Source organism: Vitis riparia, chromosome 11, assembly GCF_004353265.1.
Source record: "Vitis riparia cultivar Riparia Gloire de Montpellier isolate 1030 chromosome 11, EGFV_Vit.rip_1.0, whole genome shotgun sequence".
NCBI classification, from domain to species: Eukaryota; Viridiplantae; Streptophyta; class Magnoliopsida; order Vitales; family Vitaceae; genus Vitis; species Vitis riparia.
In genome coordinates, this window is record NC_048441.1 from 6736584 (window position 1) to 6749600 (window position 13017).

General features: G+C 30.0%; 1 protein-coding gene across 1 annotated transcript; it reads left to right on the top strand.

Annotated features, from left to right (window-relative positions):
- The first annotated feature begins 5793 nt into the window (after nt 1-5793).
- LOC117924994 (probable serine/threonine-protein kinase PBL17) lies at nt 5794-13002 on the top strand. The gene is made up of 6 exons (XM_034843764.1): nt 5794-6100; nt 6842-7197; nt 8089-8224; nt 11287-11423; nt 11633-11756; nt 12242-13002. Exons 1-6 carry the CDS (start codon nt 6046-6048, stop codon nt 12805-12807), a joined length of 1374 nt encoding a protein of 457 aa, XP_034699655.1. The 5' UTR covers nt 5794-6045; the 3' UTR covers nt 12808-13002.
- The last annotated feature ends 15 nt before the right edge of the window (nt 13003-13017 follow it).

Here is a 13017-nt window from a genome sequence, read left to right on the forward strand (position 1 = left end):
TTTGATAATTTTAAAAAATATATATTTTTTATTTTTAATAATTCTAGGTTTAAAAAAATTACACAAATATTAAAAATAGTAAAAAAAATTGAAGCATTTAGATATAAAAATATTTTAAAACATAATTAAGAACATGAAAATAGACTAAAAATATTTCGAATTTTTAATTAAACTTTTATTTTACAAAAGATCATTTCAAATTTGCCTTTAATTTTTTTTTAGAATTAATTTTAAAAATGATTTTTTAAAACTATTATAAAAAAATAAAAATAAAAATCATCAAACATGGTTAAGCATTTCTTTTCTTTTTCTTTTTTTATTTCATTCTTCTCTTTTGAATTTAAAATAATAAAATGGGATTAAGTTTTGGATGGAAAAAAAATGAGAAATAAAAGAAAGTGAGAGAAACAAGAAAAAATAATGATGGCCTATTTGGTACTTGTTTTCAAAATGGTTATGATAAATAGTTTTAAAAAACTAATTTTGATATATAGTTGTAGACCTGTATTTCACTCGATGCGTTCCCACTCGATGGCGAAACTCGCTTCTTTTATTTATTTGGTGAAAATTTGATTTTTTTTTTTTTAAAGACTTGGAGTCACTACTTATTTTTGTTTTATTTTTTAAAAGGAAAACAAAATAAGAAAGAAAAACCATAAGTGTGACTCTTTAAGGAAAAGCAGCATGTGAAAAATAGAGTATGGGCTCGGGGGTCAAGTTACTCATTGAGAAAGTACGATAAAGACCATAGTACCCCTCTAAGCCCCTAAAAATGGGTTTCTACTAAATAAGGTGAAGTAAGTGTAGCAATTGATAATGAAATCAATGGATACCAATGAAATGATCAAGTAATAAAACAAATCACACGTAAGAGTAAGCAAAGTGGGAATGGGAGCGTACCTTGACAGCAAGTAATAGTGCACTATCATGGAAACAAGGTTAGCTCAAGTATAAAATCATCACATGCATATCAAAGAGCAAGACTAAGATCAAGCAACATTCATTACGTATAATAATCGACAATCAGAATAGAAACTCATATGTAGGGCTCTTACCAAAGCACAATTTCCCTTGCATGGATTAGTCTCACAAATTCCATTATTTTAGAATTATGAAAAATTAATTTTTACTCAAATTTTAATAAAAGTGCTTGCTTGAAAGGAAAGATAGCAAATTTATTAAAAACGGGATTTTTAGTGACTTAAAACCCTAATGGATGAAGAGTTGCATAATTGAAAAAAATATTTGACAATTGGTAGTGGAATTAAAACTATTCGGAAGAAAACTAGAGTTTTAAAATTTTTTTGAAGATTGAAGTCTCGAAAATTATTTGAAAATTGAAATTTTGAAAATTAAATTTAAGAATTGGAATTTTGGAAATTAAATTTGAAAATGGAATTTTTAAAAATAAATAAATAAATAAATAAAATGATAATAATAAGGAATTTGAAAATCGAAATTTTAAAGAATTATTTAAAGATGGAATTTAAAAAATAATAATAATAAATAGAATGATAATAATAATGAAAATAATAATGATTACATAAATAAATGTGAAAATTGGAAATCGGAATTTTGATTTAAAGATGGAATTTTAATAAATAAATAAATAGATTAATAATAATAACGAAAATAGTAATGACTACATAAATAAATGTGAAAATTATAATTTTGGAAATTGAGAATTAAATTTGGAAATCGGACTTTTGATTTAAAGATGGAATTTTAATAAATAAATAAATAGCATAATAATGATAACAAAAATAATAATGATTACATAAATAAATGTGAAAATTGGAATTTTGGAAATTGAGAATTAAATTTGGAAATCGGAATTTTGAAGAATTATTTAAAGATGGAATTTAAAAAAATAAATAAATAGAATAATAATAATAATAACGAAAATAACAATGATTAAATAAGTAAATGTGAAAATTGGAATTTTTGAAATTAAGAATTAAATTTGGAAATCGGAATTTTGAAGAATTATTTAAAGATGAAAATTTTTAAAAATAAATATATAAATAAATAGAATAATAATAATAATAATAATAATAATAATAATAACGAAAATAATAATGATTACATAAATAAATGTGAAAATTGAAATTTTGGAAATTGAGAATTAAATTTAGAAATCAGAATTTTGAAGAATTATTTAAAGATGGAATTTAAAAATAAATAAATAAATATAATAATAATAATAACGAAAATAATAATGATTACATAAATAAATATGAAAATTGGAATTTTGCAAATTAGGAATTAAATTTGGAAATCAGAATTTTGATTTAAAGATGAAATTTTAATAAATAAATAAATAGAATAATAATAATAATGAAAATAATAATGATTATATAAATAAATGTGAAAATTGAAATTTTGGAAATTGGGAATTAAATTTGGAATTTGGTTTGATTTAAATATGGAATTTTAATAAATAAATAAATAAAATAAAATAATAATAATAACGAAAATAATAATGATTACATAAATAAATATGAAAATTGGAATTTTGCAAATTAGGAATTAAATTTGGAAATCAGAATTTTAATTTAAAGATGAAATTTTAATAAATAAATAAATAGAATAATAATAATAATGAAAATAATAATGATTACATAAATAAATGTGAAAATTGAAATTTTGAAAATTGGGAATTAAATTTGGAAATTGGTTTGATTTAAATATGGAATTTTAATAAATAAATAAATAGAATAATAATAATAACGAAAATAATAATGATTACATAAATAAATAAATAAATAAATGTGAAAATTGGAATTTTGAAAATTGTGAATTAAATTTTGAAATCGGAATTTTGAAGAATTATTTAAAGATGGAATTTAAAAAATAATTAAATAGAATAATAATAATAATAATAATAATAATAACAACGAAAATAACAATGATTAAATAAGTAAATGTGAAAATTGAAATTTTGGAAATTGAGAATTAAATTTGGAAATCGGAATTTTGAAGAATTATTTAAAGATTGAATTTTTTTAAAATAAATAAATAGAATAATAATAATAATAACAAAAATAATAATGATTACATAAATAAATGTGAAAATTGGAATTTTGGAAATTTAGAATTTTGGAAATTAAGAATTAAATTTGGAAATCAGAATTTTGAAGAATTATTTAAAGATGATTTTTTTTAATAAATAAATAGAATAATAATAATAATGATTATATAAATAAATGTGAAAATTAGAATTTTGGAAATTGGGAATTAAATTTAGAAATCGGAATTTTGAAGAATTATTTAAAGATGGAATTTAAAAAAATAAAAATAAATAAATAGAATGATAATAATAACCAAAATAATAATGATTACATAAATAAATGTAAAAATTGGAATTTTGGAAATTGGGAATTAAATTTGGAGATAAAGAATTTTGATTTAAATATGAAATTTTAATAAATAAATAAATAGAATAATAATAATAACAAAAATAATAATGATTACATAAATAAATGTGAAAATTGGAATTTTGGAAATTGAGAATTAAATTTAGAAATCGGAATTTTGAAGAATTATTTAAAGATGAAATTTAAAAAAAAAATAAATAGAATAATAATAATAATAATAATAACGAAAATAACAATGATTAAATAAGTAAATGTGAAAATTAGAATTTTGAAAATTGAGAATTAAATTTGGAAATCGGAAAATTGAAAAATTACTTAAAGATGGAATTTTTTTAAAATAAATAAATAGAATAATAATAATAATGATTACATTAATAAATGTGAAAATTAGAATTTTGAAAATTATGAATTAAATTTAGAAATGAAATTTTGAAGAATTATTTAAAAATTAAAGTTTTAAAAATTGGGATTTTGAAAATGAAAATTAAACATATTCATTCAAAATTTGCTTGGGACTACCGTCTACATATTACAAATAATCATGCCAAGCATCCAAGTTTGAGCAAGTATCAACTCTCGGTTACAGATAAAGATGTTTCTTTTAAAAGTGCCCAAATAAAGATAATTACTAAGATAGTATCAAATCTTCCACATAAACAATGATAAAAAATAATGAGAATAATTATAATAATTTACAGAAAGGTTTATACAAAGAGAACAGGGATCAATTCCTATCACGACTAAATTCATGTTTTTTTTTTCATTCACTTAGTTCAAACTCCTAATGCAATCCTTCTGCTCACAAACCATTGCCCCCACAAAATTTGTAGCTTCTGAATTCGTTGCCTAGAAGTATGAATTTAATACTTTCCAACAGTAATAGAATCATAATGATCGAATTACATCAACAAGTAAACATCAAATGCAAACAGATCATCAAATCTCACACAAGTAGCCACAATAAGCTTAGTTGAGTGGAGGATTCTAGCTTTTCGGGTCCAAAATGACCTTCGCCAAGATCCGAAATTTCAAACAATCAAACGCAAAACCCCATTTCCTTTCTAAAGTTTTCCTCCATTTTCTCAACAACCAGACTGAACAGAGGGGAACAAAGAAAATTAAAGGAACCCAGTTTGGCTGCTAGGAAACGGAAAAGAAGTCGGAATTACAAGTGGGTTTTGAGGTGAAGAACAAGGATACGAAACCCAAGTCAGAATCCAAACAAAGCTTCAAAATTTATGGTGTTCTTACCTGAAAAAAAAAGAAAAAAAAAAAAGGAAGCCAAACAAACCCTGATGATTTCGGGGTCAATTTCTTCTTCTTCTTCTTCTCACCCTCTCTTTTTTTTTCATTCCTTCTAAAATTCCTCAGATGCCACAAAAACTTAGCACCCACTCTCCATATATTTTTTTTTTCAGAAAAAAAATCCCTCTCAGTCGCTGCCCGTTTTTCTCCCTCCCCTCTTCATAGCTGGTATCCCTAAAAAACAGCTCCCCTATGCCTTGTTTTTCTTTCTTCTTTTATCCCTCTCTTAGCTTCTCTTGCAAGCTTCTACCGGCTCCATTGTTCTAGGTTCAACGAAGACATCATCCTCAACCACCAACATGGCAAGATGGTGATGTCCGTCATGCGTCTCAACAACTCATTCCTGGCAGAAAGAGACCCCCCCACACTTCAAATGGAAATCTTCTCTCAGTGTTTTATTTTTAATCGACTTACATGTTTGTATTATTAATTTTTAAAATAATCATCAGAAAATAAATAAAAATAACTAAAAAAAAATTATCTTAAAACATATTATTTTTTATTCTTAAAAATAGAAAATAAAAAACAATTTTCTTTTATTATCAAATGTGTTTTTCTATTTTTTTTTTAAAAGTAGAAATTGTTCTTCAAAACAATTATAAAACGAAACTTTAAAATTTCAATTTTGGATGTACTAATTTAACGATAAAAAAAAAAGTCATGATAATTTATTTAGTAAAAATATAAGAAAAATATATTCTTCGTTTTTTTTTTTTACTTTTTTTAATAAATGTAAAAGTTTTTATAAACTTTATTAGATTAAAAATTATTATTAATTTTGAAGTTGAATGTTATAATATTTTTGGAAAAATTGAGCATTCAAGCCAAAGATTCTAAAATAGAAAGTTGATTCTTTGTTAGATAAACTATGTATAACACTACTTATGAAAATGTAATAAATTTTATAAGATATGTTTGATTGAAAGTTTATTTGAAATTAGGAAATTATTCTTGTTGTTATAACAATGAAGCTTAATTTTATAATGCCCGAAGGGTTCTTATGTAATAAATGAGGAAGTTTAAGGGTATTATGGTAAATTGAGATGCGGACCAACTGAAGGCGCTCTGGCTCATGGTTTGGCGTTTTCGGAGGCGGCTATCCCAAAACTTAAATCCCCACAAGCCCCTCTGCTCTCCTTCCCATTCTCTCTCTCTCTCTCACTGGTATTTTCTCGGGAAAATTCCACATTTTCCGGGATTATCCGGACAATTCCCCCTCTACCCATTACAGGCCCAGATCGGATCCGGCTCCAATTTACCAAACTGTGTGAACATTAGCATTTCTACGATTAGCAAGGGAAGCCCATAATGGGAGGATGAAATTTCGATTCGGGTTTCGAATTCGAATTTGGGCTCAACTTTAATGGGGATTTGTTTTAGTTCTCAAGAACACCGTTCGTCTATTAATTATAATCCAGGTATTTAAATTTCTTTCTTTTTGTGGAAAGATTTGTTTATTTTTGTTGAACCTTTCCATTGTCTTTAATATTCTAATTTGTTGACACCATTGTCTTTAATATTCTCATTTGTTGACAATGAAGTGGCTCGTGTTTGATCTCGACGGTCATAAATTGATTAAGAAAAATTAAACTTAATAGATTATATTTCTTCCTACAACTAGTATCTTAAATTTGACTGAATCAAAAGGAAATTCACGTGTTTATTGTGCCAAATTTTTTTGCTTGAATTGAATTATTGGATGAAGTTTCTTGAGGATAGGTTTCCTTGCATGAAGTTTGAATCCTGCTGTTTTACTGGCTACTTGCTTGCTTTATTTGCCTATGGATTTTGGTCTTGAGTTTTTGGATTCCATGGCCCTCAAATTCGTGGAAAAAAAAATGAAATTCCATGATACAAGATTGGGTTTTCAAGTGCCAGAATTGAAAATCAAAAATCAAAATAAAACCCAACTCCATGCAGCCAAACTTGTCCTAAACACTTCTTGGAGGTGTTAGTTCCATTGATATGGTGGTAGCATAGAACTAATAAATTGGTGGGATGGGGTTTATGGTCAGGTGGGATTTGGTTGATTTGTTTTTCAGTGATGTGTTGTGTATGCATGAGAGTAACTAACTAACTAACTTGAAACAAGCTCTAGCTAAATAAATTGGTTAAACAATATATATATTTTATTTTTCATTTTTGGCTCAATATTTCAGTTGAAGTAGGCCATGTTCCTGCTACATCACCCACCAAAGAAAACAAAGAGGCAGCTACTTCTCCAAGAAAACCAGCGTCAGATGGCAGGGAAACTGCAACCAGCATTCATGTGGTTCCCAAAAATGTAAAGGATCTGCGCCAGAATCCTGGATATTGGAATGTTGATGTCTTCACATATGAAGAGATGAGATTGGCCACAAAGCTTTTCCGACCAGATCAGATACTTGGGGAGGGTGGATTTGGAATTGTCTATAAAGGAGTGATAGATGAGAATGTAAAGCCAGGTTACAAGACAACACAAGTGGCCATTAAGGAGCTTAATCCAGAAGGTTTTCAAGGCGATAGAGAATGGCTGGTATTTTCAGGACTTATCCTTCTTATCTCTGTGTACACATTTTCTTCCTATATGCCGATTTATAGCCATCCTGCCTATAGATATGATAAGGAAGGCTTTTATTTATTTCCTCTGTTGTGGTTATAAAATGATATCTTTTTACTGAAAAGATAGTGAAATAGAGAGATATTCCAGTGATAAATGGGAAGAGTAGTGGATGCATGACATGGTTGACATAATTGGTGTGCAAGCAATGGCCTTTCAAAACTAGACATTCATTGAAAGGGCAAATTACATGTTTCCAACTATTATGGAAATCAACCCTTAATGAATTCTCAATAGACAATTGATTTCATCCTTGCAACTGTTCATCTTGCCCTAGAAATAGAGTGAAGCCTGTTTTCTGGATGATGTTTCTCTGTTGTAATATCAAGCAATGTTAAATTGTTTCTGAAAGAAGGTGTTACCTCCTGCTTCTTGTTTGAAGTTGAATGGTGACATTTTGAGTGGATTAGGAAAAATTGTCATCTAAGAGTGGCTTTTGAAATCCACTAGAATTACCTTTAGTAGCCTATCTAAGCTGTCATATTTGAAGGATCAAAATGGATACTCTAAATATTATGCAGTTATAAATGAACAGATTTTTCTTGACCTCCAAATGTCCACAGTCAGCTTAAAATGGTTGGTGCCTCGTTTCATACATTGGGCAATTCTGCAGATAAATTACTTGATATTGCAAAAGAGAAACAGAATATTGGAACTTGGAAAAAAAAAATTCTGATCTACATTCTTATTATAAGAGTTTAAGTAGAAGCATTTTTTCTTAAAAAGTGATAGTGAAGCTTATTTTTTTTGTGGATCCTAATGCTTAAAGTGCTTGTTTCACAACATTGTTGTGGATTTCTTTTGCAGGCAGAAGTCAACTACTTAGGGCAGCTCAGTCACCCAAATCTCGTGAAGCTCATTGGATTCTGCTGTGAAGATGAGCATAGGCTGTTGGTCTATGAATATATGGCATGCGGAAGCCTGGAAAAGCACCTATTTCGCAGTAAGTAGCTAATGGCATTTAAAAGCTGAGTGTTGATTATAAATGAGGTTTCATGACTCATGATAATCAAATCCAACAAGCCTTACACATTGACACATCAATTTTGTATTAATGTTTATAAGTAGTCTAATTACATAGAGAATATAGGATCAAACTGGTTGATGATGAGAGTTTCCAGCCCCCCACCTTTTTTTTTTTTTTTTGAGAAAATAGCTCCCTGCATGAAATAGCCCATAGGAGCACAAGAAACCCACACTATAAATGACTGAAAGGTGAAAGCAATCCTCAAACATGGCACTGTGTAAAATGATTTAATCAGTTCTAACATCCAAAGCATCCTTCCCATCAGTCCTGATAATATATTCATAGATACAAGACATGAAACTTTCCACTAGCACGGCATCTCAAATTGTGAGAACTTTTGATGAATTACTAGTTCCCATGGTCATTTCCTCCCTTCACACAAGTAATTGGCAGCCAGAACTTCTTGATCAGAATCAGATTGCAAGACAAGAAATCCAAGAAGCAATTCTTAAGAGCATTCTCTCCATGTCGTGCCAGAATATGTTTGTATGACCATTCTCTATAGAAATACCACTTTGATCAACAAAGAGAATGTCTCAGTCTTCCTAATAACTTTCTAGATTCTCTGTTCTTGAGGCCTTGCTAAAGCATCAAGTGATTGGGGTGCGGATAGGGAAGGTTCTAAGTTTATTCCATGTATAAAACAGTACTAGTAAAAATAAAAAGAATCTACTACCCCACACCCTTCTTGATTTCCCTAAACTTATCCACCATGCTTTCCTCTACAATTTATCTCAATCATTCACAAATCTCTCAAGCCACTTGCCTTGTAAGGCTTTGTCAAGAGTAACTCTTCTCTGCCATTTCATGCACACACGTTCCTGTGGACCCACCTGAAATGGATGGTGGTTGACTGGATTGAAAGTTGTAACAATTGGAGGAGGTTCTTTCCCTGCCATCTTAAGCTGCATGAAAGCTTTTCCTCTGGAATGACTGACCCATTTTCAAGATAGGATTAAGCTAAGGAATGCTTCTTATAACATGGTATAAACTGCAGAACACTTTTGAACGATGAGGATTAATGTGAAAAGCTAGGGAGTGTATGTATGTATTTACGTATTTATGTATGTATATATATATCACATATTCTATGCTTGTATGTATTTATGTATATATATATCACATATTCAAAGTCCTCCTAAACTAAGTCATTTCTGGTTGAACCTTTAAAAAAATATTAAATCAAAATGAGAAGTGGCTAAATTGTAAGCTCTCTTTGTGCTGTGACATGTGGTTGTACTACAATTACAGTTGATCTAACCTAAATTGGCTATAAATTGCTCAATTAATTAAACCATGACAAGTTACTATTTCACAAAAATGTCATCATGAGAGAACAAATTTTGCTCAAAATTAAGTGAAAATGATATATATTTTTAATCATTTACAATATTTAGAGAATAGAAGAATAATTAAAAGTTCAATGATAATAGGTAAAAGCTTTCCAAACTTTTGTAGGGTGAAAACTCTAGCAAGGGGTTGTCTATGAACATTTTTATCATTTGATGTAGACAAATTTATTTTTATGATGTAGATTTTACACACATATGTAATAACATTAAATAGTGTTCCAATGCATAATCTTTCATATCAAATACTATAGGTTTTTGCATTATAACATTGGTGCTTGGGTTAAAATATAAATGGTTGTCTGTGTTTTCTAGCATATTTTGAAGTCATTATAATAAACTAAAATAAAACTGAAAGAGGGAAAGTGTAATCTGATCTATTCTTTGCCAAGGTCCTTGCTAGAGGTCTCAAGTCATGTCTACCACTTTGCCTGCTTTAAGATTTTTACAAAAAGTCAAAGGGAAGCCTGACTCATCCAGGTTTCTCTGTGACTTCACCAGTTTGTATATGCAACAAAAAATCCAAGGCAGTCAAATTGGTCTTTGTGGGTTCAACCTTTATACAATCTAATAGGTTATTTAGACTGGTTAAGAGCCTATTCACCTGGTTCACTGGTCAGGTTAGGGTCTTTTTTTTGTTATTTATTTTTATCAGAAACAAGAAATATATTAGAAAAGGAAAAAGTACAAGAGGAGGATGGGAGGTCCTCCCCTTTTAATACAAAAAACCACACAAAAGACTTAACACCTCTTCTATACATGGAGGACTATACATATAGACAACCACAAATCTCCTCAAGACTCAAAATCTCTCATTGTTATCCCTCTTTTGGAACACCCCTAAAGGTGACTAAGCAAGAGGCCCACAAGGATGAATAAAAGTGAATTAGATCCTACAAGATCTCTTTTGTTCTCCACTTTTCCTCAAAGATCCTAGCATTTCTCTCTTGTGACACAATGCAAAGTATAGTGAGGCAAGTGATTCGCCACAAAGGTGTATGAACGAGTTTAAAGAAAAAGTAGGAAAAAAAAACCCCTCCAAGATATATCTTAAAATCATCTTATACTCTGTTTTTTTTCTTTCAAATTGGAAACCAGATAATTCATTATATTAAACTTGTAAACTACAATAAAGGTTGAAAAATCTTTCCAAGATTTATTATGAGGAGAAAGGGCTAATAAAAAAGAAAAAGCATGTCTATACCTCCAAAAGAAAGCAAAACAAATTGAACATCATCTTCTAAAGGAAACTATGTATAATCCAAGAGCACTACACATCTCAAGGGGGTTAAAAAGTCCCCAAGAAACCAAGTGTCTAGCCCCTCACTTGACCGAAAGATCTGTTTCTTGGCCAACATGTGAAGATTCCCTCATCCAAAAAATAAATAAAAATAAAAAACCACCATAACATCTCACATTGCTTGCAACATCAATTATTTTGTTAGATCTGCTCATCATACTTCCATGGACCTCTTTCTCTCTTGGATACACACACAAATGACAATAGTGGAGTCACCGTCAACCAATAAATCTTAAAATGTCAAAGCTTTGGCTCTCAACAAATATTGTTAATTATTTGTTCAATGAAATATTTTTCATGTCCTATTTGTTGTATTTATCTGCTGGTAGGGGTGTGTGCTACACTGACTTGGTCAACAAGAATGAAGATTGCTTTAGATGCAGCAAAAGGTCTTGCTTTTCTTCATGGTGCAGAAAGGTCTATCATATACCGAGATTTCAAGACATCAAATATCTTGCTAGATGCGGTTAGTCATCAGTTCTTTGTCATGGTTTTAAATAAGAGTTCTAAAGCGCATTGAGTGGAAGATAAAAAGCACATATGGAATGAGCTTAAAATATTGTGGAAAATAATAGTAAGTTTATTTTGAAAAGACAAAAGAACCATTCAAGTGAAATGATTGATTGATTGATTTTGTGACTTACAGTTTCTAAGAGTTGAAGTTATAACCTGCAGAATTTTAGAGCAAAACTTTCAGACTTTGGGCTTGCAAAGGATGGACCTATGGGAGACCAGACCCATGTGTCAACACGTGTGATGGGCACATATGGATATGCAGCTCCTGAGTATGTAATGACTGGTGAGTCTTTGAATTGCCAAAAATTGCACTTAATTGCCTTGTAAGGGTTTTTTTTTTTCCCCACAAAAACACTAGATCTTTCCCATTAAATAAAAGTATTTTAAGAAGGATGAGACGGCAAAATACAAAATCTGATCAAAACAACAGAAGAGAGCACATATCTAATGTGAACATCTGCTATAAACTATATAATTGGTTACTTTTTGAATGGTATGTTTAAAACATACTGGTATGACCTTCACATAGTTGTTTGTTGATGTGAACAACTGTTGCAAAGTATGTAGCTTTCATCCCATGCCTATCAAAAAAAGGGAAAAATATAGCTCATTTATTATATCAACAATTTGGTATGTTTTTTTTAGCTTGATACCCCTTTAGAAGGTAACAATAACTTGTTTATTATTGACAGCATCAACAACTGCATTGCAGACCAGTATTTGAACCATGATAGGTTATGACCTAAACAATTTCCTTGGTGTGGCCAGGGCATTTAACAGCTCGAAGTGATGTTTATGGTTTTGGAGTAGTGCTGCTTGAGCTGCTCATTGGAAGGAGGGCCATGGACAAGAGCAGGCCAAGTCGAGAGCACAACCTAGTTGAATGGGCACGCCCACTCTTGAACCATAATAAGAAGCTACTGAGGATCTTAGATCCAAGAATGGAGGGGCAATACTCAACCAAAATGGCACTGAAGGTTGCCAATTTGGCATATCAATGCCTCAGTCAAAACCCAAAAGGAAGGCCTGTCATGAGCCAGGTAGTTGAAATACTTGAAACTATTGCCACACAATCAGAAAATCAGGAAGAGGCCATGCTTCAAAGTGGAGGCAGCGGCTGTGTAACCCTTTATGAAGTTCCAAAGGACACCCATAGCAACCCAGATAAGAAGCAAAAGCCAACTAATATGGATGGTGAAAAAGAAGGTGAGACTCATCAAAAGAGAAAACCATCAAATGGAAGGAGCAAGAGTGAGCCTCCCAATGAAGGTGGTCTCTGCAGTCCATTTGTAGATTCTGAATCCGATGAGAAATCAGTTTCCCCCAGAAGTTGAAGTGAGGAACCCATCTGGAAGTTGAGCCTGTACAAGAGATGTATCAACATTTCTATCTGATTGGTATTTTTAAGTATTCTTTCTTATTACCATTTTCCTTGAGGATCTTGCGAGGTTTAAGGAGCCATAAGTTGTCCTGTATCCACCTGAACAATGATTTGTTTTCTTTAATGAGCAATTGTGGTATTGCAGTAACTGTGGCATTTTACC

Coding starts and splice junctions, on each gene's coding strand:
- LOC117924994 (XM_034843764.1), top strand. CDS start 6,046: ATGGGGATTTGTTTTAGTTCTCAAGAACACCGTTCGTCTATTAATTAT. Junction 6,101..6,841: donor GTCTATTAATTATAATCCAG/GTATTTAAATTT, acceptor TCAATATTTCAG/TTGAAGTAGGCCATGTTCCT. Junction 11,757..12,241: donor TCCTGAGTATGTAATGACTG/GTGAGTCTTTGA, acceptor TGGTGTGGCCAG/GGCATTTAACAGCTCGAAGT.